We start from the raw sequence: 23,419 nt of genomic DNA, 5'->3' as shown, positions 1-23,419 counted from the left end.
GAGTGGCGGACGGGTCAGCTGGCCCCAGACTCGGCCTCATGCGCGGCGAGCCCAGGGGAGTGAGTTGGGTGTTCAGCTGTCAGCTCCCAGGCCCCCCACTAAGAGTTCTGTGAAGGCGTGGGCATGGTCTCTCCAGGGCCTTCCCACAGCCCGCAGTGTCTGGCACACAGTAGGTGCGCATGGCACGCAGTAGGTGCGCACGGCACGCAGTAGGTGCTCAGGAAAAGACGCACTGCCTGAACGCTGGCCCTGCCGTCCGCGTACCCCGGCGTCCCGCAAGAGGTCCCATGAGCGGTTTGTGGCTTTCCTCGCCCCGCCCCCCCGGAGCGAGGCCTCCCAAGGACGTGGCCTCTGCCCGCCATGCTCACCACGCGCTGCTCGGCCCCGTCCTGTGGCCCTGCCCTGGCCCTGCACCAAGCTCACCCCGTCCTCTCCGGACCCCGTCCCTCAGCCCTGCTCCCACATCCGAGATATAACACTAACTCCGAAGTCCCCCCCTCATGCAGGGGCCGAGGCCTCCGCACCCCAAAACGTGGACTCCACAGAACACGCGAGGGCCCGGGCTCAGCCCTCCGGTCAGCGGTGAGGACGGGCCTCGGTCTCCCTCGGTAAGTGTGGCATCTGCCCGCGTGGCTGCAAAGGTCAGACGTGGCCCCGAAGCCACGCGTGCACTGCGCGCCGGCTTTCGGGTGACCATACAGAGCCGCTCCCTATTCCTAGCCAAAGGGGGAGCACCTGGCCGGCTCCCCTGGGCCTGGGGCGGGGGGACCCGGTGGCCCTCGAGGGGCGGGGCTGGCACAGCGGCGCTTGGCGGGGGGAGACGGGGCCGCCCCAGGCCCCGCGCGCAGGCGCGGGCGCAGGCGCTCACCGAGGTGGGCGGTCCCTTTGCGGTAGTTGCCGGTCACGTGGGTGCAGCTGCTCCCGTCGCCCTGGCAGACGCCGCACTTGTCCAGCGCGTGGGTGGAGAAGAGCACGCCGTCACAGCCGATGGGCTGCGGGAGGGAGGGCAGGGGCTGCTGGGACGGCCCCGCGGCGGCCACCGCCGCGGGGCCCAGGCGGGCGGTCAGCGCCACGAGGCCAGTGGCAGTGTGTAACAACCTCACATTTTCCAGACACGCAAACCCCTCGGAGGTCCGTGAGCTTGCAGGACGTGCCGTCGCGGGCGGGGACCATGAGCTGCCGCTGCCCGTCCAGCGTGGTGCAGTGCAGGTCGCAGGGCTTGCTGGAGATGTGGACGTAGTCGTCTGGCCGGGGACAGGGGGTCTCAGGGCCGGGCGGGGCCGGGTCAGGGGCCGGCCCTCCCTCGTCCCTTGCCCGGGGTCTGGTGGCAGACGTGAGCCGAGACGCAGGTGCGTGACCCAGCCCAGGCTCTGTGCATTGTAGCCTCTGCCTCCCTGGGAGTGCAGGTGGGGCGTGGTTCCCCGCTGCAGGAGGTCGGAGCCAGCTGGTGGCCCTGGGCTGCTGGCCCCGCACGTAGCCCCTGAGGGAGAGGCCAGCTCATCTACACTGTTGCCCAAACTTCTCGTGACCTTCAACAACACAGACCCCACCCCGGGCCTCCGTTTGCCCACCCATTGGACGAGGACAGTCCCTCCCGGTGTCCTCAGGAGGGGACCCATTGGCCGTGGCCCCCGGGGCGTGGAAGGGCAGCCCGGCTCTGCCCCCACTGGGTACCGGGGTACAGCGGCTTCCAGCGGTGCGTCCGCCCGTTGTACACTTGCGAGTTGAAGGAGATACACTGCTCCTCACGGAAGCTTCTCCCGTCCGGCGGACACTCCTGCGAGGGGACAGAGCGGCGGGCGGGCTGCAGGACGAACTCCGCCGACAGAGGCACTTCTGGTCCAGACCGAGCAGGGAATGGCCGCCGCCCGCCCGCCCGCCCGTGCCCTCTCTCGGCCTCCGTCTCCCGGGAGGGAGCGAGGACGGCGGCAGGGCAGCCACCGGCCCCTGAACCCCCACACGTGCTGGCCATCCTGGCGCCCTGGGCGGGACCCGTCCAGCCCCCCGCCACCTCGGCCTTCTCCCGGCCGGGGCGGTGCACACACTGGCTCCCCACTCGCCCCGCGTCCTCCGGCAGACGCCCGTCTGCGGGGCCCCGGCTGCAGCGCGGTGGCTGAGGTGGGCTTGGCTTCACAGAGGAAGCGCCCGCGGGCAGAGGGGACAGGCCCGGAGGCGGGGGGCACGGCTGAGCACACCGGGGCTGGAACCCACCCTTGGGCGGGGCTCCTTCCCGAGCTCACGAGGACCCAGGAAGGCAGCTGGCCCAGGTGCCACAAGGAAGCTGTGGCCGCTCGGCCGCCCTCAGCCTCTATCTCCCTGCACACGTGCGTGCGCGGATGCACCCACACACCCCACGGCTCCACCCGTCTGCCCCGTGCCCTGGTCCCACTGAGCACTGCCCAGAGGCCAAGCCGGAGTCAGCACCCCCCGCCCAGCCCGGCCACCTCGGGGCCAGCACACGGCCAAGGGCGGCGTCAGGGGCTGAGGGCTCCTGAGCTCGGGGGTCAGTGCGGGGGGGCTGGCTTCATGGGTGGGAACGAGACAGCGGGCGACTGTCTGTCCCGCAGTGCGCTCCCGGTGCGGGGCTCGTGAGCAAAGGGGGGGCTTCAGCCCGAGACCGCGCCCCCGAGGCCAAGCGCCGAGCTCCGCCCACAGAAGCGAGTCCTCCTCCCCGCACGAGCCGGGAGCACCCAGCGGGTGTCACGGATCTGACCTGATGCAGGGAGGGCCCGCTGAGCCCAGGACCCCTCGCCACCCTTGTCTTCCACAGGACGTTGGGGACAGGCCCAGGAAAGAGCGTCTGGAGGGCCCAGGGGCCCCCAGGAAGACACCCCGAGACCTGCCCAGGGTCAGGGAGGGCGGGGTCCTGTCCGCAGCCGGGTGGGGCCTCACCTGCACCCTGCACAGCTGGTAGCGCTTTGGTGTCCCCGTGCAGGTCCTGTTCCCAGCGCCCGCGACGGACGTCCTCCTGGCGCGAGGCAAGACACGGGCTCTGAGCGGGCGCGGGACTGCCCGCCCGGGCCGGACCCCACTCCCGCCTGGGCCGACCCTGCTCCCGCTGCGGGGCCGCCCCGTTCTGGCTCGGGCTTAACCCTGCTCCCACCTGGGCCCGGCCTCAGGCCTGGCCCCGGGGCCCCCGGCCCTCTACCCAAGGTGTCCTTCCTCCCCACCCACCCGCTGTGGCACCAGGCCCTCCAGCTCCCTCAGGCCGCTCAAGGGCACTTCTGTCCCTTCCCGGGGGAGGGGCGATGTCCGATCCTCGCCGCATCCCGGTCACACAGCACGGGGCTCAGCGACATTCGCCGCCCCCCAGCCCTGCGCTAACGGGTGCAGCACACTGCCCCACGCGCCCTCGGGAGTGTCAGGTGGGCGTGGGCATGACCTCTGCCCCACAGAGGAGGAGACCGAGGCTCAGAGAGGTTGTGTGACTGGCCCAAGGTCACACAGCTAGGACGTGGCAAAGGCGAGATGTGACCCCGGGTCGGTCCAGTGACCACTGTCCCGCCATATGCTACGGTGGGCCTTGCCCCTCATCAATGGGGCCTTGGGAATGGACCCTGCTTTCTCACAAAGGCCCTGGCCCCATGCCCTGAGGCGGGATGGACCCCAGGACACCCAGAAGGAGTAGCGTCCAGCCAGCAACCAGGTGGCTCTCCTGGCCTGTGCCAAAGAGACGTCCCAGCCTGGGACCCTGCACGCCCGCGCCCGCGCCCGTGGCCCCGCCCCGCACCTCTGCTGCAGGCAGTGCCGCTCCTGCGACGTCACCCCGGCCCCGCAGCTGCGGGAGCACGCCGTCCACTTGGTCCACTCCCCCCACCAGTAGGCGGTGGCGTCCACGCCGCCCTCCAGGCTGTTGGATGTGGGGCTGTTGTCCTAGGCGACAGGCCCCACGGATGGTCAGAAGGCTGGGCCCCAGGCAGGCTGGGCACCCTGGACAGAACAGCCACAGGCCGGGCCACTCGGATGTCTCAGAGGGTCACGGAGGGGACTCCCAGGGACTCAAGGGGACTTGAGGTCTAGAATGTCCTGGGGGTTCGGGTGGGTCCTGAAGCCCCAGGGCCCTGGGCCTGGCATGGGTCCTGCAGGGCACGAGCCCACCCCGTCGATGAGCCAGGCCCAGGACCTTGCTCTGAAGGGAGGCGTTCAGCCCCTGAGCCCCCGCTCTGCCACCAGCAAGGGCTCCGGAGTGGCTCGAGGCCCCATCTCAGGGGCCGGGCTGCCTGGCTTGTAACACACGTGCCTGGCGGTGGAGATGGGGCTCTGGGAAAGCTCCCTGAACCCCAGACGTGCGCCCCACACCTGCCACACAGCCCGCCGACATCAGCCCATCCGGGTGAGGGACCACGCTCCCCACTCACCGTGGCCCCAATGGATGCCGCGCCCCCAGCCACGAGAGCCATGGCCAGCAGGGGCCAGGCCCAGCATGCAGGCCGCCGTCTGCAGCCCATCCTAGGAAGCAAGGCCACTGTCACCGCCAGGCCAGGCCAGGCCCCGCTCCTCTGTCAACTGACCAGGGTCCACTCTGGGAAAAAGCCCTTAGGGTCCACCCAGTGCCAGGGCCTCGGGGTTATCTGGGATCGGTTGGTGGTGGCTGCCCTGTGGCCCCACTGGGAGGGCTCAGGGCGTGATTAGCGCCCCCAGTGGGGGCTCCAGACTTCACGGTGGTGGTGTGCATGCTCCGCCATCACCGCCCCAGTGTGGGGGCCCTCGGGGACCTGTGCTCCCTGGAGAATGACCGTGGAGAAAGCCAGGGACAGCTGAGGAACGGTGGGCCCCGGCTGCACCCGCTGGATGAAGGAGCTGAGGACCTGGACCCCATCTGCTGTCCCGGCCTGTGGACCAGCTCCAAGCGAGAGTTGCTCGGGACATTTACCTGCTCAGCACTCGCCAGCCACCTGGGGGCAATGATCCTCCCCATCGGCCTGCCTGCGGGGCTGCCGGAGGGGTGGGTCCTGCACACGGCCTCTGCCAGGCCCTTCCCCTCCCTGGCCACAGCTTCCCCCGCCCCTGAGGGGGCGGGGCCTGGAGACCTCGGAGACCTCGGGGACCTCAGGGACGTCGGGCCAGGCAGAACCCAGGCCTCTGTGCCCTGGGAGTGTGGAATGTGGGTGGCTCAGGGCCACGGGGCTGGCTCCTTCTCAACAAGTCAGTGGCCCAGCCCAGAATGCTGCTCGACCTCCCCGCCCAGGCCAAGTCAAGGGAGGCCTCCAGCCCACTGGTCCTCAGCCCCCCATCTGCTTCTGCGGCGTGGACTCCTCCTGCCCCACCCGAAGAGAGAAACAGGGGCCTTTAGTGGCCTCTGCCCAGCGTTTGTCTCAGGTCCAGAGTGTCACTTGCCAGCAAGTTGGAGAAGGGGTTTCAGAAACCACCGAGCCCGTCACGCTGGAGGCTGGAACCCAGAGAGGGCAGACGACATTCCCAAAGCCACACAGCGAGGTGGCCGACTGCCCACACTCCACAGGGCACCGTGCCCTGCATGTCCCCCACACTGTCCCCTGCACAGGGCCCAGTCCAGGGAGAGAAGGTGTGAAAGCCCCCCCACCCCACCAGCCTGGAAGCCGGCTCCCCTGAATCCGGCCCTCCCTCCTGCACTGAACCCCACTTCCTTGCAGCTGGAGCACCTGCAGCTCCTCAGGACCTGTGCCCGCCACACCCGTCGCCCCCGGGTCTCTGCCTGGACAGGCGGCACTGCGCCCTGGAGTTCGGAGACCCCAGCTCACCAGCCGCCTGCCTGCCCCTCCCCGCCCGTCTGCCACCCCTCCCCCGCAGGCCTCCATCCGCACCCCCCACCAGCCTCAGGCACTCCAAGTCCCCTCTGCAGCCCCATTGGCTAATTGGTGCCCCAGCTCCTGCCTGCGGGCTCAAGACAGGTGCTGAGCCGGCCTCACACTTGGTTTTCATTAAAGCTCCAGACACCGCTGGCTACAGGCCAGGCCCAGCTCGCGCGGGATCCAGCCCTCCCTGGGGTCCAAAAACAGCCACTGGCCAGCGGAGCGGCTTGCCGTGCAAAGGACAGCTCCAGGCCCCCGAGGCTGGAGGCTGCAGGGCCTCGCTCACCATGCTCTGAGGGTCTGGACCCCTCCCCACGGGCCCCACTCCTGTTACATAACACTCCGAGGGGGCTGGGGGATGCTCAGGGGCCCGGGGCTGCACACTGCGCCCGGGGAGGGCCGCGGTGGAGAGCAGACGGCGGGAGGTGACCTACCTGGCGCGGGTCAGCAGGTTGTCCTCCTGGAGAAGAGCTGAGCGGCTGCGGGCGGGCGGCCGGCACCAGGTGCGTGGTGCGGGGGGGCGTCTGTGGGCTCTGCCTCTCCCCTTCCTCCTCTCCCCCTCACCCAGCCCTCCTCCACTTCAAAGCGCACCCACAAGAGGGGGTTCCCAGGGAGGCGGCAGCCCGGTGGCGGCTCTGTGGCCGGAGCCTTTATAACTGTCAGGCAGACGGGGAGGAACTCACACTTCCCACCAGGCTGCTGCCCCGCCCGCCGGAGGCCTGGCGCACACTTAACCCGCTCCGCGCCTCTGGAGCCCAGCCAGGCCGGCCCAGCTGCCTGCTGACAGCGGCCACGGCCGGGAGCAGCGAGCGGGGAGGCCGCCTTCCCAGGTCCAGGGCCTGGGGTCGCGTGGCTGGGTGTCCAGACGGCGCAGCCGCTGGCCTGGGGAAGCAGGGAGGCCCAGTCTCAGCCGACGCTTCCTGCCTCCAGAGGGGCCCGGGCTCTGGCACCCCCGAGGACGGAGTCTGGGATGCCAGAGGCGCTCACGGTGAGAGCTCCGTTTCACGGACGCGAAGCCTGAGGTCCAAAGGGGACCCCCGCTCCAAGGTCACCTGGCCAGGCCCCGAAAGGTTCCCCTGAGAAGCAGAGGCCTAAGCAGGTGCAAGGCCTGAGGGAGCCCAGTGAGGGCTCAGCCGAGGGCTCCGGGAAAGGGGCAGAAGTGCCCACCGCCGGCTGACCAGACGGCCGGGGCGGCCAGGGCCAGCGGGGGAAGGCGCGGGGAACTCTGCAGATGTTCAGCACCAGCTTGGCAGGGCACGGCGGCCGGGCTGGGCGCAGGCCAGCTGGGCAGCCCCTGGCAGGCCGGGCTCAGGGCTGCAGGCCTGCTGAGTCAGAGCGGGCAGCCAGGACGGCGTGGTCACTGCGTGCTCCGGCCCCGGCAGCCCAGGCGGACCCTAGGCTTGGCGCGCCGGCACCGGGGCAAGGCCGGGGACCCCCGTTTGCACGCCCTCCTGCAACACGGAGGCACCTCCCGCAGTGGGAGGCGACACTGGGTAAGGCCACCTGAGCCACCTCGACCACCCCCCGCCTCTGTGCGACGGGCGCCACCAGCTCACGGCGGCCCCTGGGACACCCGCCTCCTCCCCTGCGTCCCCATTGCCGGGGGGACCACGCGGAGATCCTCCGCCCCGGGAGACCGCTGCCCTGCACTGGCCGCCGCCGGGGCTGCTCAGACGGAGAGTGACCGGCGATGACAGTATGGACAGCGGCGCCCGGGGCCCTCGTCCCCCTGGGTGCCCGGAGCTGCGGGGTCAGCATCTGACAACTGAGGCGCCAAGACCGAACGACACCCGAGGTCGCCCGCCCAGCACGGGCACGTCGTGCACCCCTGGGCCCCCGGTGCTCTGACCGGTGTCCTCCTCTCCGGCCGCAGGGTGGCTACACTGCTTCCCTCCTCCAGGAAGCTTCCGGCAGGTCTCACTCATCGGGCCCCTGGGACTCGAACCAGGTCCACACTGCCCCCTGGGGTCAGCGGGCTGCAGCGCAGACAGGACGGGACGGCACCTGCCAGGCGGTGTGCGCAATGACACACACTCACACACACTCACACACACACACCGCACACACGCACTGACACACCACACACACACTCCACACACTGCACACCACACCGGACACACACACTCCACACACAGACACACACTCCACACACCACACACTCCACACATCTGCACACACTCTCTCTCTCTCTCTCTCTCTCGCTCCCTCTCTCTCCCCCTCTCTCTCTCCCTCTCTCTCTCCTTCTCTCTCTCACAGCCCCTTCACTCGACCCTGGAGGCCTCGGCCCCGTTTCCTCCCCCGGGCCCGCCCAGAACGCTGCACCCCCAGCACTGTCCTGCGCTCTCCATGCAGCCAGCATCAGGGTGACTAATGGCTTCCCCTGGGAAGGACCGCACCGCCGACCGCCAACCAGACAGCGTCTGGAAGACACGCCTGCCACAAACACTCCCCCCCCCCGCTTGGTGACTTCCTGCAGGTGTGCGGCTCTGGGCCTGCCACCTTCCACCAGCCTCGGCCCCCCGCCCAGCTGCCACCAGGGAGCCCACGCACTCCAGACAGCAGGGGGCTCAGGCTGCTGCTGGACCCGCTCGTGCCCAGGGATCTCACAGGGAGACACTGGGAGCCAGGGGAGGCTTCCGGGGGCCTGAAACCCAGGGCATTTGGGAGAATGAGGTAGGAAGTGCCTCGCCAGGCCTGCGTGTGGGGCTGGCCAGCCACGAGGTGAGCCGGTCGGTTGACCCTCCCGGCCAGGCTTACAAGGGTGAAGCCCAAGGTGCCGCAGAGCCTCCCGGCTAAACGGCGGCACCGCCCATGCCGCAGGGGCCACCTGGGTCCACGTGCTGTGGGCACCACGTCATGTCTCGACGATGCCGTCCCAGGAACCCACGGCCTGGGAGCCACGTCCGATGGGGCAGTGACCGACAGAGCCTGCGCTAGGGCCGGGAGCTACCTGCCCCCGCCCCCAGGACAGTCCTCGGCCGCCTGGCCACAGGGCTGCTGTCTGCCCCTCAGGGGCCGGCGCTCACGGAGCCCGGGGCGGGGTCCCAGGCGCGCGGGAGGGCGGGCACTCACCCGGGGGCATCCGTGCGTCCGAAGGAGACGGCATTGACCGCAGAGGAAAAACACGCTGGTCGGCAGGGACGGGCTGCGGCGGGACGGGCAGGCTTCGTCCAACTTCGTGACTAAGGGACCCCGCGTTTCACACTGAGCCCCGCAAGTCAGCCAGTCCCCTCCGGGTCACCACCCCTGGGACCCGTAATTCCAGCAGCGAGAGAAATGACTTCAAGCCCCCCATCTTAGTTCCTGTTCCCCCTCTCTGGAGCCCTTCTTTTGCACCCCATCTGCACATGCTCTGCACCCCCGGATGACCTTCCAAGGCCACCTCCTCCAGGAAGCCCTCCAGGTTCCACGGAGCTGTGTTTCAGCTTCTCGTGTTGGGCCAGAACCATCCTCTGCCCCGAGCTGTGGCCGGGACCCCCGCCCCCCACAGCAGGGTTCACACTGCTTCAGCAGTGACACTGTACCCGGTGACCAACAAACAAAGGGGCGGACCTGTTAGGCAGCTCCTTTTGCCGGGCCTCGTTGTCCTTTGGGGGTGAGGATAAGGTGTCCCCCCTGCTGCTCCCAGGCAGAGCTCCCTGCCTGCCATGCGCTGGCCCCGCCCACCTCACACGTGTCGCCACCCGTGGGGCCCTGGCTGGGGAAGGGATGCTGTGGACACCTGGTGTTAGGAGGAGATCGTCTCCGCCAGGGCTTTCCGGGTGTCCGAGGGAGAGCTTGGGAACAGGAAAGGGACACAAGCCTGCGGGAAGCGGAGGAGGGGCGTGGGAAAACGAGGCGGCGGATGGGGGAGGGGAGGTGGTGGGGAGGGGGAGGGGGAGGGGCACGGTGGGCCGCGGGGTGTCCGGCCCTGTCCTGCACAGCCAGGTGTCCAGAGCAGGGCTCAGAAGGACCCCACGCATGGGCCAGAGCCCTGTGACTGGGCCTCACCCCTGGCGCCCCGAGGCCACCCAGTACCCACCTCTCCCATCCCCCTGACATCCTGCCTGTCCTCTCTGCTGCCACCCAGGGCCTGGGACAGCAGGGCTCTCGCGCCCAACAGAGACTGGGCCACCGAGGAGCCAGCGAGCCATCTTGGAGGTGGCTGGCCAGGCCCCAGAGGGCCGTCCCTGCAGCCGAACCCCCCCAACGAGCTCCCGGCCCAGCCTGGGCCCCAGGGGCTGGGCGTTTGGGAAGAGCCTCCCCAGGGGACCCCCAGGGTCAGCAGGTGGGGGACGGGACCACGGAGCGGTTCTCAGGCCCCTCCCCTCCGCTCTCTCAGCGGGACGCGGGCCTTCCTGTCTGGCTCAGCCTCGAAGCTCAGAGCGCGGACTCGGGCCACTGCTGCTCTCAGAACCCACAGGAACGCGTCTCCTTTGTTCCCAAAGCTGGAGCACAGAGGGGACCGCAAGAAGCCCCCGGAGTGGCTGAGCGGTGACGCCCCGCGTGGCCGGACACAGCGACAGGCCACCCGCAGGCGAGGGAGCCACGCGCGTCCTGCCCAGGGGGTCGGGCCGCGCCGGCCGCACGGGACACAGCTCCGGCGGGGACAGCAGGCCTGCAGAAGCCGGGGGGACAGGCCACAGGGCCGGTCCCCACGGAGCTCTGTCCCGCCCCCGCCCCCGCCCCACGCACTGAGGAGGCAGCTTCGTGAATGGCAGCGCCCAGCGGCCGTCCCAGCTGTGCCCTGAGGCCCTGTCCCCCGCGAGCACAGGCCGAGGCCGCCTTTCAGAGGACTTGGGCTCGGGCTCCCGCCCAGTGCTGCTGTTAGCGCTTTACTGGTTCACCGAACAGACCCTGGAGAGCGCCCCCGGGGCCGGCCCAGCTCAGGGCGCGGCACACGCGTCCCGCGAGGCACGGATGGCGTGAGCTCCCTCTGCAGATGAGGACGCTGAGGCTCAGAGGCCACAGGCGCGCCAGCCCCAGAGCCCGCAGGGGTCTCCCCGGGCAGGCGCCCCGAGCTGGGGGGCGGCCCCGTGCCGCTCATTTCCAGCGCGCGGCGGAAGACGATGTGCGATTGCTGTCACACGCCCCGCTGTGGCCACACACGGACGCACGTGACACATTCACGGAGCAGAGGCCTCGGGTAGCAATGCAGGTGGGCGGCCGAGGAAGGGGTCAGGGGGCGTCGAAGCCCAGGCCGCCGAGGAAGGTGTCAGGGGGCATTGAAGCTCAGGCTGCCTCCCACCAGGAGTAGGGGGGCCTCGGTGGACCCCGCCGGAGGCGTCACGAGGGCCACTGTGCCCTGGGGTGACCCGGGCTGTGAGTCAAATTCCTGAAACGTAAAGGAGGCAGAGGCAGCAACTGCCCAGCAGCCCTGGGAGGGGCGGGGCGGACAGGCAGCTGTCCCGGAGGCGGGGCCAGCGGGCGGCTCAGGCATTTCAGCACCTCCAGAAACTCGGCTGCCCCAGCCCGCAAGGGCGCAGGAAGGGGGCTCGGGCCCCACCACCAGCTCCCCACTCCACGCTGCAGCCCAGCCGGCCATCCCGCCAGGTGCTGCCCCGCTCCACCGGGGCCTGGCCCCCGCTGGGTCCCGTTGGGACCGGCGCCATCTGCTGGCCAGAACAGGGATGCGGCCCAGGCCACCTGGGGCTGCCGCCTTGAGGCCCTGGCCAGCACGGGTGCCCCGAGCCAGTCTCCGCTCCTCTCTGGGCCTCAGTCTTCTCCTCTGCAGAATGGGGAGAGCAGAGGCGTCTCCCCCCCCCCCCCCACTGCTGACGGGGACCAACAGGACGAAGCAGGAAGAAGGCTTGGCACGGAGCCCGGCACACGGCCAGTGCGGAGTACACGTCTGTGTGTGCGAGTGGTTTTCAAGACACACGGGGGGTGGGGTGAGGCGCAGGGAAGGACGCGGCCCGCTGGGGGTCAGGGCGAGCTGCTGAGGACTGCGGTTCGCGCGGGAGCGGGGGTCCTGGCGGGGAGGGGCAGAGCGGGAGCAGGTGAGGCGGGGCGGGGCGGGGAGCCGTGCGGCGGGCTGGGGGGCAGCAGCCACGGCCGGGCAGGAGGGACAGAGCCGCCAGCGCGGCTCCACTGGCTCACAGCCTGTCCAGGTCGAGTCGGCTCCCGGCCCAGGCAGGTCCCGGCCCCCCACCCTGAGCCTCCAGAAGCAGCGACACCCCCGAGCAGCCGGCCTGTCTCTTCCACTCCGCCTCCCCCTCCCCCAGCTGCCCAGGCCAATCGCTTCCTCTGCTCCAGGGAGAACCGAGGGTCATTTCAGTCCTGTTGCGAGCTGGACGCCTTCCCCCGGGCCAGCTGGGCTGTGTCCAGACAGCCAGGTCTCGGACGGGAGCCACACGCAGGCCGCCTGCCCCCGCCGCCCGCCCCCGGGCTTCCCGCCTTAACAGCAGCTCCACTCCAGCCTTTCCGCAGGGGGCTCCTGGGGCTCCCCCAGGCCCAGCCACCTGTCTCCCCACTCTAGGGCAGGCCCCCCGCAGACACGCCCCCCGCCCCCCCCCCTTAATCACTGAAACACATGTGCGGCCGCTCTCGCCTCCCTCCGCCACTCCTCCCCCACCCCCCGTTCTTCCCTCCCCCCAGCGAACAGCCCTGGCCCTGGCGTTTACCGCTGCACAACACACGCACACACACGCACACACGCGCACACACACACGCGCGCGCACACACGCGCGCACACACGCGCGCGCGCTAAGCCAACTGTGGAATGTTTTCCTGCTTCCGAGCAGGGCGTCTGACTCCAGAGAGTTCTCTGCTCACACCTGACGTCTAATTGCATTTCCTTCTCCACACGTTTCCCAGTCCTCCTGGGACCTAGGGCGGGGGGTCAGGTCTGAGCAGGCGCCGAGGGGCACAGAGGTGGGCAGGGATGATCGGGGTGTCTGCGACAGGCCGAAGGGGGTCGTCTGCCTCTTGCCCAGAGCCGCGTACTCAGCAGGGTCTGCTTTTCCCATTTGCAGAGGGAGCTGGGCTCCTAAGTGCCAGACTGAAGTGTACAGCGGCCCCGCCTCCCTGGACTTCCATTCATCCTTTCAACAAAGTCATTCATTCAGCAGTGTGTGTTGAACACCTACCGTGCGCCAGGCTGGGGCACGGGGGGCTTAAGGCGGTGCGCTGGCCAGCCGCGCTCTGCAGGCTCGCCGCCGGAGCGAGGACATGGCAGCAGCAGGCACGAAGCTGTGGGTGCTGGCGTGGGTGCTGGCGTGGGTGCTGGCGTGGGTGCTGGCGTGGGGGCGGGTGGCGTGTTGGGGCACCTCGGCTTGCCCGGGATGGGTGGGGAGCCTTCCCCACAGATGGCAGAGGAGACTGGGGTGTGTCCTCTTGGGGAGGGGGGGCGGCTGGGAGGAGGGACGGGGTCTGAGAGCTGGTGGGGACGGGTGCGTGGTGGCAGGGGACAGAGCCGGGCGCAGGTGGCCCAGTGGTGTCCTTGAAACTTGAACTTCACTCCTGAGGGTTTTGGGTGCCTTGGAAGGTGCTTATGCGGAAGAATGACATGAGCAGATGCATCAAGCAGAATCTTTCACTGCAAATGGCAGAAACGGGCTCCGGCCAACTTGAGACACGAATGAGATTTATGGAAAAGTGTGACAGGGCCCCCGGACAGAAGGGTGGGCAGGGCCGCCGGGCCTCAGGGGGACAAGCCGCAGCCTCTCGCGGAGCCTCCGAGATGCATCAACACCACTCGGTCCCACTCCTGCTCGCGTGGGGAGCAAACGTGGCCTATCCACACAGCGGACGACCTACCCGCCCAGCAACCAGAGGAACGAGCCACTCGACACGATGCCGGCGAATCTCAGGGATTTTCCGGTGAAAGAGGCGAAAGAAGCCAGGCCCCAGAGGACGCACACTGCGTGGTTCCACCTGCAGGAAGTTCTAGGACAGGCGGAGTCAGAAATCAGACCAGCGGCTGCCCCCGCCCCCCCCCCCCGGGGACGGGTCACCGCGAAGGGCACAGGGAGCATCCCGGGGGTACGGGAATGCCCTGGTGGTCACACAGGCATGCGCACTTGTCCAAAGTCACCAAGCCGCGTGCTTAAAGTCCCTGCACGTCATCGTGCGTGGCATCTTCACGTCATTATAATATGATGGAAAAATAAAACGGGGGGAAAAGCTGTCCTTCTGCTGACAATGAATAAAGAAATGAATCAGTCGATCCGTCAATCAAGCGATCATTCCAGGGAGGGAGTCAGCCTCCGTGGCTTACACACTCTCATCCTTCCTTAGCCAGAGGATAAGGGGGGCCCCAGGCCAGACAGTCCCCTAAGACCTCTGGCAACAAGGGAAGGTAGTTTCCCCAGGGCCAGCCCAGGAATGCTGAGAGGCACACCCGCCTTGTTGTTATTTGCAACACTAACAGAGATGTCCCGGGCTGTTTGTTTCAGGTGTGAAACAATGTAACCAGGTAGATAAGAATGTCAGTTTCATTAGTCTAGTCACCAAGGAAACGCAGGTGGGAAAGGGCAGGCAGTAGGAAGTACATGTGGGCTGGTAAAGCGTGAACCTTACCTGCAAGGTCCTTCCAGTGTTGGGGTCGGCTGAACCTCAGGTTCTCCTCCCTCAAGCCACTGTGAACACATAACTCAAGCCACAGAGTCCAACTGCCTGCCTCGTTCTGAGCTCCTGAGCTCCCTGGGGAGAGGGCCGACATGGAAGTGGCTGGAAGTTGGGGATCGTACTTGTGAGGACTTTTCTCCAAGGTCGTTGCCTCAGAGAAAAGATGTGTGGTCTCCTTGGATCACCAACTCTGGCCTCTTGAAAAAAAAAAAAAAAAGACACAGAGACAAGTGCTGATCACGTGACTCCTCAGCTGTTGGGTCCTCTCCATGTGCTACTGGGACATGTGTGCTGAATCCCTCCGGGGCATTTGAGCCCCAGCTGCCACCGGAGCCCCTGCTGAAGGGCACGAGCCCACTCCCTCTGGATTCGCCTGCCCGGGGGACCCAGGAGGCCTGCACCCACCCGTCCTCCCCAGCCCATGGGGGCGCTTGTGGCCAAACTCCTCCTGCCGACGCTCAGCAGCCTGGCCTTCCTCCCCACGGTCAGTGTCGCCGCCAAGAGGCGGTTCCACATGGAGGCCATGGTCTACCTCTTCACCATGTTCTTCGTGGCGGTGAGTCTGCAGCCCAGGGTGGGGGCGGGCGGCGTTCTCCCCCAGGCAGAGCAGAGAGGCCACCTCCCACCCCTCTCCTGTATTCCGCGATGAAGAGAGGTGATTCGGAGGTGACAGAGAGAGCCCAGAGGCCAGGAGCGAGAGGGTCGGGGTGCCCCTCCGCCGTGCCGGGCCTCAGTTTCCCCACTGGTGCCAGGAAGTCACTCTGAGACCGAGGAGGACAGTCTACTGAGGACAGGCTCTTCCAGGCCACGGAGGCCGAGCTTTCCCTCCTGCCCCCCAGCTCTGCCGGCCACAAGAATCAAGTGGCCGAGCAGGGAGGAGCCAGGGAGTCAGGCCCGGGAAGGTGCTTCGGACGTGAGGCAGAGAGGCAGAGACCAGGAGGGAGAGGCTCAGGGCTGCGGGGCTCCCGCAACTCATTCCGGAATTCCAGAGAAGGCCCTGCTCACAGCCTCTCGTCCCTCCTTCCTGGAGCCCCTGTCTCTCTGTCTGTCTGTCTGTCTCTCTCTCTCTGTCTCTCTCTCTCTCTCTCTCTGTCTCTCTCCATCTCTGTCTCTCTCTGTCTTTGTCTCTCTCTGTCTCTCTCTCTCTCTCTGTCTCTCTGTCTCTCTGTCTGTCTCTCTGTCTCTGTCTCTCTGTCTCTGTCTCTCCCCCCCGCCCCCCGTCTGCGTGTCTGGATGGTTGTTCCTCGGCTCTCTCCCGCCCGGTCTCTCCGTGGGTCTCTCTCCCTCTGTGTTTCTTTGTGTCTAGTTTTCTCCATCTCTTTTTTCCTGGACTCCCATCTGCGTCTGGTTCTCTCTTCTGGAATTACATCCCCAGAGCATTCGCTCTTTCTAAGCCTCTGGGTCTCTCCCTCTCTGGCTCGGCTCCTCTGACCTTCCCTGTGTCTCTCTGACTCCATCCCTCTTTCCAGCTTCCGTCCGTCTGTCTAGCTGGCGAAGTGCTTATCTGCCTAATCGATCATCTGGCTATCTATGTAGCCACCTACCTAGCCAATTATCTGTCCATCCGTTTGTCATCTGTCTATGTCTTGGCGCCTTCCTGCCTCCCAGCCCCTGTGTCCCTCCGCGCGTCCCCGACCCACGCTCACTGCTGGACTCCCAGGGTGGCCTCGCTCCCCCTTCCTTGATCCTCTTCCATCAGACCCGTCTTCCAGCTCCCTGTGAAAAGCGCGTGCCGGGGAGGTAAGCGCCCCCCAGACTCTTCCGCGTGGCAGCGCCTCCGCCCCGGGCCAGCCTCGCCCCCCAGCTCCAGGGCCTCCGTGGCCGGGGGTCGCAGTGGGCGGGGCGGCCCCGGGTGCTGAGGTCTGCGAGCACACACGCGCGTTTGCAGACGCGTGTCCGTGCGTCGCACTGCGTCCTGGGGGAGGCCGTGTGTACGTGTGGGTCGGCGCTGCCGCAGGCGGCGGCCACCGGGGCAGGCTGCAGCCTCTGAGAAGCCGGGTTCCCCAGGGCTCGGGGCCTGGCCTCCGGGGGAGGGAGGCCTTAGCCGCGCCGGTGCCGACGCAGGCCGGCGTCCAGGGCGGGCATCTTGCCGGGCGCTGAGCACACGCCGTTACCCGTCTTCTCAGCCCCTCGGAGTCTGGGATGGGGACGGTCGCCTGACAGGTGCTCGGTGCCATTTCACTTGCTCCTCTCGGGACCCGGCCTGGCGGTCAGTGTGACAGGTGCAGACGGAGGCACACGGTGGCCCTGGGACTTCTCTGCAGTGTAAGGGCTCAGGTCCGGGCAGGGAAGACGGGTCCGGCTGCCCCGGCTGGGGCGAGGCCCAGCCCAGGACTCCACAGGCCCCCCCAGGCCGCCCCTTCCTGCCGAAGCTGGGCTAGCCACACAGCTGCCTCCCCGCCGCCCTCAGAGGCCCACCCTGTCCCACCCTGCCCCGCCCGGAGTGGCAGGGGCAGCTGCCTCCTGTGACAAATGTCCTCCGGCCTCAAAGCCACACTCTGTCCCTGTCTGCTGGAGCCCCGGGCGGGGGCACTGCAGGGTCCACCTCCCTCGCGCTTCTGCGTGCCAACCACGGCCCTCCCGTGGCCCTCGCCATTTCTGTGCCAGACACTGACCGTGCCCTGTCACACGGAGTCCCCCGGCCCACCCACGGAGTGAATGTTCTTATGCCCATTGGACAGAGGGGACCTTGAGCCGTCAGCCCTGGAGCCTCCTGGGCTCCCCGGCTCCCGCTGAGCAGGCTCACCAGGGGACCCGGGGGTCCCCTGAGCTCACACAGCAAGGACCGGTTAGGTCGGCCTCCTCCAAGGGCTGTGCTCTCTCGCTCCGGGCCCCCGCCGCACCCCACCCCTGCCAGGCCCCCCCCCCCCACTGCGTGGGAAGACGGAGCGAGGCCTCAGAGGCTCGGAGGCTGGGTCCAGTCTCAGCTCGGCATCTCGCCTGCCCCACCTGTCCGACAGAGACAAACCAAGGGCCTGGCGGGCAGCCCCCCGGGCCAGCCGTCCTTCACGCCGCCCCAGACCCCGCCCCCCTCACCCCACGTTCACACGAGGGACGCTTACAGAGCGTCGACTGTGAGCCAGCTCTGCTCTGGGAGCTGGGGGCTCGGCCGGGATGAGGCAGAGTCTGTTCCTGCTCCTGGTGGGGGCAGGGCACAGACACCGCCTGGAATGTCGTAGGAATCACGTCTGCACGGGGATCTCCCTGCACGGGCGGGGCGCGGGGCGCGGGCGGCAGATGGCGTGGCCAGCCGGGGTGGGGCGCAACCGGGGTGGGGCAAGGCTGGGGGGGCGCAGCTGGGGGGGCGGCGAGGCTGGGGGGGTGAGGGAGTTGCTCTCTGGAGGGAGCCGGGGGACAGGAGAACCTGTGTGTCCCTCACAGGGCCTGGCCCTGTCTCTCCTCCAAGTGGCCCCCTCACTCCTCCATCCCACAGACGTGGGGCGCCTTGATCGGGCCTCACCTGAAGCCTCCCTTCCCGGGTCACGCCCCCGCCCGGGGGCTCTCCTCAGGCCTCCTTAAGCTGCACCCCTAAAGCTGCAGCATCCAGACCTCAGCGCGGGCCTCTCTCCTCCCTCGTTGGGGACATGATATCGCCACTCATCCTGGGCACACCTGAGCGTCAGGCCGTCTACGGGTGTGACCAGTAAGAGCGTCAAACTGCCCGCCTTGCTCCGCTCACCGGGGGCCTCGGGGGTCCCCGCCCCGGAACAGCCCTGGAGCCTCCTGGGCTCCCCGGCTCCCGCCGAGTAGGCTCACTGGGGGACCCGGGGGTCCCCGCTCATCGAGCGTCCCTTGCGCTGGCTCCTGACCTTCTCCCTGCCCGTGACACTCGTCAGAATAATCATGTCACGTAGCTAAACGTTGCTTACAATGACGAAGCGCGTACACGAAGGGAGAAAGCCGTTTCCGTTAGCAATAAGCCAATGGCTTTGAAAAGACTCCATACGGGCATTTTGCTTTTAAAAATTCTGTGATCGGGGATATTGGGGAGACCCCTATCAGAGCACGAGGGACACAGGGGTGACCCGGGATGCCACACACGAGGCGTGCCTGGGTCCTGGCAGCCTTCCTGCACCTCAAAGAAACAGAAGCTGAGAGCAGCTGACCAGTGGTTCTCAAAGTGGGTTCCCCACCGGCAGCACTGGCACCGGGCCGAAACCATGCAGCAAATACAGATCTCAGACCCCGGCCCGCACCCGTCAGTCGGGAACGCTCAGGGAGGCTCAGCTGAGTCTCTGTGAGCCCCTCAGGGGTCTGAGACGTTCCACTGTGGGGGAGCCCGTTATCAGAGGGGCAAATTCTGGGGGGAAGGCCCCACGGGCCCCTGGAGAGCAGACTGGCACCAAAAACGGGGTGCTGGCTTCACAGCCTAAGGTCGGGGCAGGGACGTGCAGGAGACCCCGCACGGGGGGACTGTGTAGCCCGCGTCTTGGGCACCCCACCTCCGCGGGCTTCCCCTGAGTGGCACCCAGGCCCCGTCGGCGAGATCCCCCGAGGGGAGCAGTCGGCGGCGTCCCCGTTCTCCAGATGGGGACGCTGAGCCAGGGAGCCTTAAGTGACCGCCGCGGCCCTCGCGGCCAGCGAGCGGCCCGGCCCCGCCCGCTCACGGCCCGGCTTCCCGGCAGCTGCACCACGCCTGCGCGGGGCCGGGCCTGGCCGTGCTGTGTTTCCTGCGCCACGACACCCTGGAGTACTTCAGCGTGTACGGGACGGCCCTGAGCATGTGGGTCTCGCTGATGGGTGAGTGGCCCCCGCCTAGCCCAGGCCTGCAGCCGGAGCCCACGCCGGAAGAAACACGCGGGCTGCCGAGCCTGTGCCCCCACGCCTCGTTTCTGGGGACCTCCGCCCTCTCCCTTCTCGGGGTGCAGAGCCGAGCTGAATCCGTGGAAAAGAGTACGACAGACTTACCTGGCAGAGACATGTACGCACAGGAAGCGGCCACCGTGCTCTGCCCTGTCTAACTCCCTGGGACCCCTGTTCGCCATTCGGGGTCCCCCCCCCCAAGGACCTCGCAGTTTTCATCTCGGCCTTGTGGCCAGTTAGTTTCCTGCCCCCCCCCCGTCTTGCTGCAAGGTCAGGGCACGGTCCCCATTACATGGGCCCCCCTACGACTTGACCGGGCTATGCGGGGAACCCAGATCGTCCTTGTGGGGTCCCCGGGTGTCTTCACGTCCTTGCCCGCGCGCTCCCTGTGGGAGGGACTCAGCCTTGGTCCTTCGCGTGTGGACCAGCTTCCCGCCGGCAGGATCCAGGCCGCCCCGGGCACGGGAGCCGCAGCCCGCCCTTCCCCGAGGGCCGGCTGGGGTTCCTGTGAGCGGCTGGACCTCGGGGTCTCGCCGGCCGAGGGGGCGCCAGCCACGCCCGGGCCCCTAAGGGACGCCCCTGGGGGAGCGGGGGCCGGGCGCGGCCGCGGAGGCCGCTCACCTGTCGCTTTCTTCCCCGGCCGCTGCAGCGCTGGCCGACTTCGACGAGCCCAAGAGGTCGACCTTGGTGATGTTCGGCGTCCTGACCATCGCCGTGCGGGTCTACCACGACCGCCGGGGCTACGGCGTGTACTCGGGCCCCATTGGCACGGCCGTCCTCATCATCGCAGCTAAGTGGGTGCGTGCCCGCGACCCTCAGCCACGAGGGCCCCTTCCCTGACTGGGGCTCTTCCCACCCGGGGTCTCCGTTGGCCTCCCGCCATGGCCGGCCAGCGGGACACGGCTTCGGCAGAAACGCGTAGAGAATGACCGCCGGGCGCGCGGGCACCCGGGTCTGGGTCGTATCGGGTCCGTAGCTCACTGGCTGCGGACCTAACCCCCGTTACCGAGCCTCTCGGCCTCAGTCTCCATATCTGCTACGTCAGTATCATAGTAACAGTCTGGGTCGGTTCCGGATTGATGGAGATGATGCGTCTGAAGCATTAGCGTAGAACCCGGTTTCTGATGGGCTCAAAAAACAGAGCTGCTGTTGTTATCGTTGTCGTCAAAGGAGCAGGCTGCTTTAGGAATGCAGTGTCCGTCACGAGGGGCCTGCGTCCGTCTGGGAGGACCCCTCGGGCGGGGGGTGGGGGGCCTCGGCTTGTTCCGGGGGGAAGAGGGGAAGCGGCGGTGTGAGACAGGAAGTTGGGACTGGAACTCGTGCGCACTGAGGCGGCCTGGCCCAGAGTCGCCAACACCAGGGCTTTTCGCCGGGCACCCACGAGGGCCCCTCACACAGGGGCGCCGGGCCTCCCTGCACCTCCCGTCACGCCAAGGCCACCCCGGCTGCAAGGGCCGCAGCCCAATCTCGCCAGCCGGTCACTGCGGCAGGGTGGGCCCGGAGCTTCTCCCAGGGGGGCCGAGACGGAGAGGAGCCGATCCGGGCAGGGAGTGGAACCTGGAGCCAGAAAGCAGGACGGCGGGTCTCGGGGAAGAGGGGTCAGGCTGGCAGGGGTGCCCGCGGTGCCCGCCACGCCCGCTGCTCTCCGCCCCGGGAGGGTCCACTTTGCCACCAGGAGAAGAGAAGGTGCGTCTGTCCCACTGCGACCTGGGGGCTGGCCGGGAGGCCCCCCTCGGAGCCGCCTGTGAGCAGGGAGGAAGTGTGTGGGGTCTGACGTGACTGGCCCCAGGAAGGAGCCCGGCGTGCGTAAACAGCTCCGCCAGACGTCACCCGGGACAAAATCGCGGGGCAGAGTCCCCCGCGCTGTTCTGGGGGCCTGCGCCCACTGCCCTCTGGGGCAGCTCCGAGTCTGAGCAGGATCTGAGTTAGCCTGAAGAGCAGTCGCTCGCCGGTGTCCCCACAAAGCGCCGCGGGGCCTTGCGCGGTCCCCGGCTCACAGGTCTGGCCCTGGAGGCCGAGGGCTGCCCGGCTGCCTCCGGGCTCAACGTGCTGGTCGAGGTCGTGTGATGAGCAGCCCGGCATGTCTGCCCACTGACAGCTGAGGCACCAGGGCTCTGGCAGACCCGCCCCAGCACCCCGCCGCGTCCTGCCCCGCTGGCCGGCGTGGGGGGCCGTGAGGGGGGGGCCCTGTCACATCCCAAACAGGCCGGCGGGGCTCCCAGCCCTGTCACCCAGGCTGCAGGCTCCCGCGGGTGTCTCCCTTTGCCCCACCCCCGGATGACCGAGGGGTGCCAACGCCCAGGGCCTGCTCACCCCTGGCTCCAGGCGGCCGACCCTGCATGACCTGTGACCTCAGGGCTTTCCCGTCGTCTCTGCCCCCCGCAGCTGCGGCAGATGAAGGAGAAGAGGGGTCTGTACCCCGACAAGAGCGTCTACGCCCAGCAGATAGGCCCCGGCCTGTGCTTCGGGGCCCTGGCTCTGATGCTGCGCTTCTTCTTCGAGGTACCCGGGCGGGGGGCAGGGGGAGCGGCCGCCGTGAGGGCCAGACCCCCGGGACCAGTGAGGGGCTGGGGAGCCGCCCGGCAGAGGCCCAGAGCGTGCGCGTGGGGCGGAGGCGAGCCCGCGGGCGGGGCTGAGGCGGCAGCTGACGGCCCGGCCGCGCCCCGCAGGAGTGGGACCGCGCCTACGTGCACAGCTTCTACCACTGCGCCCTGGCCCTGTCCTTCGTCCTGCTGCTGCCCAAGGTCAACAAGAAGGCTGGAGACGCGGGGGCCCCGGCCAAGCTGGGCTGCTCCACCCTGTGCTGCGCCTGCATCTGACCTGCACCCTGCACCGCCCGCCCCCCGCGCCCGTCCCCTTCCCTGTCCCACACTGGCGGCAGGGGGGCGGGGGGGGGGCCCTCCTGTCCTTCCCCGGCCCAGAGCGTCCAGGAGAAAGTCTGTCCCCACATTCTGACGGGTCCCGGGGCCTTGGGAAGCGCCCGCCATGCTAAGTGCTTCCCGGGGACCCAGTTACTGAGCATCCGCTGGGTGCTGGGTGCTGGGCGCCGTGATGGGGCAACGATTCGCGCCGTCCCAGGCCTCGGTGCCTACTGACCGGACCTCCGTCCTCCCCGCCACCCAGTCCCCTGCCCTGCCCCGGCTCCCGCGTCCCGCGTCTGCCCTGTGCCCTCAGGCGCTGAGCCCACACAGGAAGCCGGGGGCAGCGGGACCAGCACCGGCCCTGGCCCACGCCTGCCCGCCCCTGCGCCTCCCTCCAGCTGGGTCCCTAATCCGACTATTTCAATGACAATAATCAGAAAGAAGCACCTTGGTTTCGTGACCTTACTGGGAGGCCAAGCGGTGGCCTGGCTGTCAGCCCCGCCCGTCTCCCCAGCGCGGGCAGGTGGGTCTGGGCGCGGGGAGCTCCATGGGGGCCGTTGGCAGGGCCTGAGCGGGGCTCACGGGGAGGTGAGCCTGTCTGCACCGGCCCCGGGGGGTGGCGGGAGCCAGCCTCCCAGACATCACCTCACAAACCTGGGTCCCCCCACAGGTTCGGCCCACCCCGACTTCCCAAATGGTCCAGGCACATCTGTCAGGCAGGAAGTTACCTACACCTGTCTGGGACCTGTTTGTGTTTCCAGACCATTCCGCGGGGGCGGCCCACATTGGCCACATTTGTCCTAAAGTCACCTCTCGCATGCCTTAGGGGGCGGAGAGAGAGCGGGCTCCAGCACCTGGGGCTGGGGGCGAGGAGGACCCTCGGCCAGGCTCCCCCCGTCTGTCGGCCTCCCTGACTGCCCAGAGGTCCCAGGTCACGGGTCCTGGACACCCACAGCCTGGCCCCGGCTCAGCCCCCGTCTGTCCCCACAGCCCGTTAATGACGGAGCAGCCCGCACAGCCCTTCATGCGGCACTCGGGGTCTCTCCAGGCTCATCTTCCAGATGGGGAAGCCGAGGCTCCTTCAAGGCCACCCACCTAGGCGCGACCCCGTCACAGGGCAGACAGCCCGAGACGCGGGGCCCCCCAGCTCTGTGTTCCTGGTGGGGAGGGCCCGGCGCTGCGCCCATTGGCTGCACGTCTGGGGGGATGAGTGTGCATGCACACACGCACACGCATACACGCACACGCACGCACACACGCGTGCATACACACAAGCACACACACGCGCCGTGAGGAGAGGGTGCATCCTGCAGGCAGAGTCTTCCCCTCTGGCCCCACCTCCCATCTGCACAAGGGGACGCTCGTCAGTCACGGCACCAGGCCTCAAGGAGCAGGGGGACTCGGGACCGTGCGGGGGCAGCTGGGGTGCCACTCCAG

The 23,419-nt window shown here is 68.3% G+C and overlaps 2 protein-coding genes across 3 annotated transcripts in view; one reads left to right on the top strand and one right to left on the bottom strand.

The window, feature by feature from the left end:
• ADAMTSL2 (ADAMTS like 2) overlaps positions 1-6,405 on the bottom strand; it is a 34,405-nt gene extending 28,000 nt beyond the window's left edge. Inside the window, exons 1-7 of one of the 2 annotated variants that reach the window (XM_016152998.2) lie at positions 6,206-6,405; positions 4,359-4,449; positions 3,731-3,873; positions 2,893-2,968; positions 1,675-1,777; positions 1,099-1,244; positions 869-992 (exon numbers count right to left, since the gene is read on the bottom strand). In XM_016152998.2, coding sequence (XP_016008484.2) covers positions 869-992; positions 1,099-1,244; positions 1,675-1,777; positions 2,893-2,968; positions 3,731-3,873; positions 4,359-4,448 — 682 coding nt within the window. In that variant the 5' untranslated portion in view covers position 4,449; positions 6,206-6,405. The remainder of the gene's footprint in view (positions 1-868; positions 993-1,098; positions 1,245-1,674; positions 1,778-2,892; positions 2,969-3,730; positions 3,874-4,358; positions 4,450-6,205) is intronic. The other variant, XM_016152999.2, reaches the window with a different exon arrangement.
• Positions 6,406-13,996: 7,591 nt separating this feature from the next.
• MYMK (myomaker, myoblast fusion factor) lies at positions 13,997-22,498 on the top strand. Its single transcript, XM_016153100.2, has 5 exons — positions 13,997-14,874; positions 18,944-19,058; positions 19,771-19,919; positions 21,507-21,623; positions 21,791-22,498. The coding sequence occupies exons 1-5, from the start codon at positions 14,740-14,742 to the stop codon at positions 21,938-21,940; spliced, it is 666 nt and encodes a 221-aa protein (XP_016008586.1). The 5' UTR covers positions 13,997-14,739; the 3' UTR covers positions 21,941-22,498.
• Positions 22,499-23,419: the final 921 nt, after the last annotated feature.

This window comes from Rousettus aegyptiacus, unplaced genomic scaffold (genome assembly GCF_014176215.1).
Source record: "Rousettus aegyptiacus isolate mRouAeg1 unplaced genomic scaffold, mRouAeg1.p scaffold_m13_p_3, whole genome shotgun sequence".
NCBI lineage: Eukaryota > Metazoa > Chordata > Mammalia > Chiroptera > Pteropodidae > Rousettus > Rousettus aegyptiacus.
This window is presented reverse-complemented; position numbering and strand designations above follow the sequence as displayed.

Bases quoted from the DNA above. Each gene is read 5' to 3' on its own strand.
- MYMK (XM_016153100.2), top strand. From the start codon at position 14,740: ATGGGGGCGCTTGTGGCCAAACTCCTCCTGCCGACGCTCAGCAGCCTG. The intron at 14,875-18,943 runs GTGAGTCTGCAG...GCTTCCCGGCAG, and splicing joins TCACCATGTTCTTCGTGGCG to CTGCACCACGCCTGCGCGGG. The intron at 21,624-21,790 runs GTACCCGGGCGG...CGCGCCCCGCAG, and splicing joins TGCTGCGCTTCTTCTTCGAG to GAGTGGGACCGCGCCTACGT.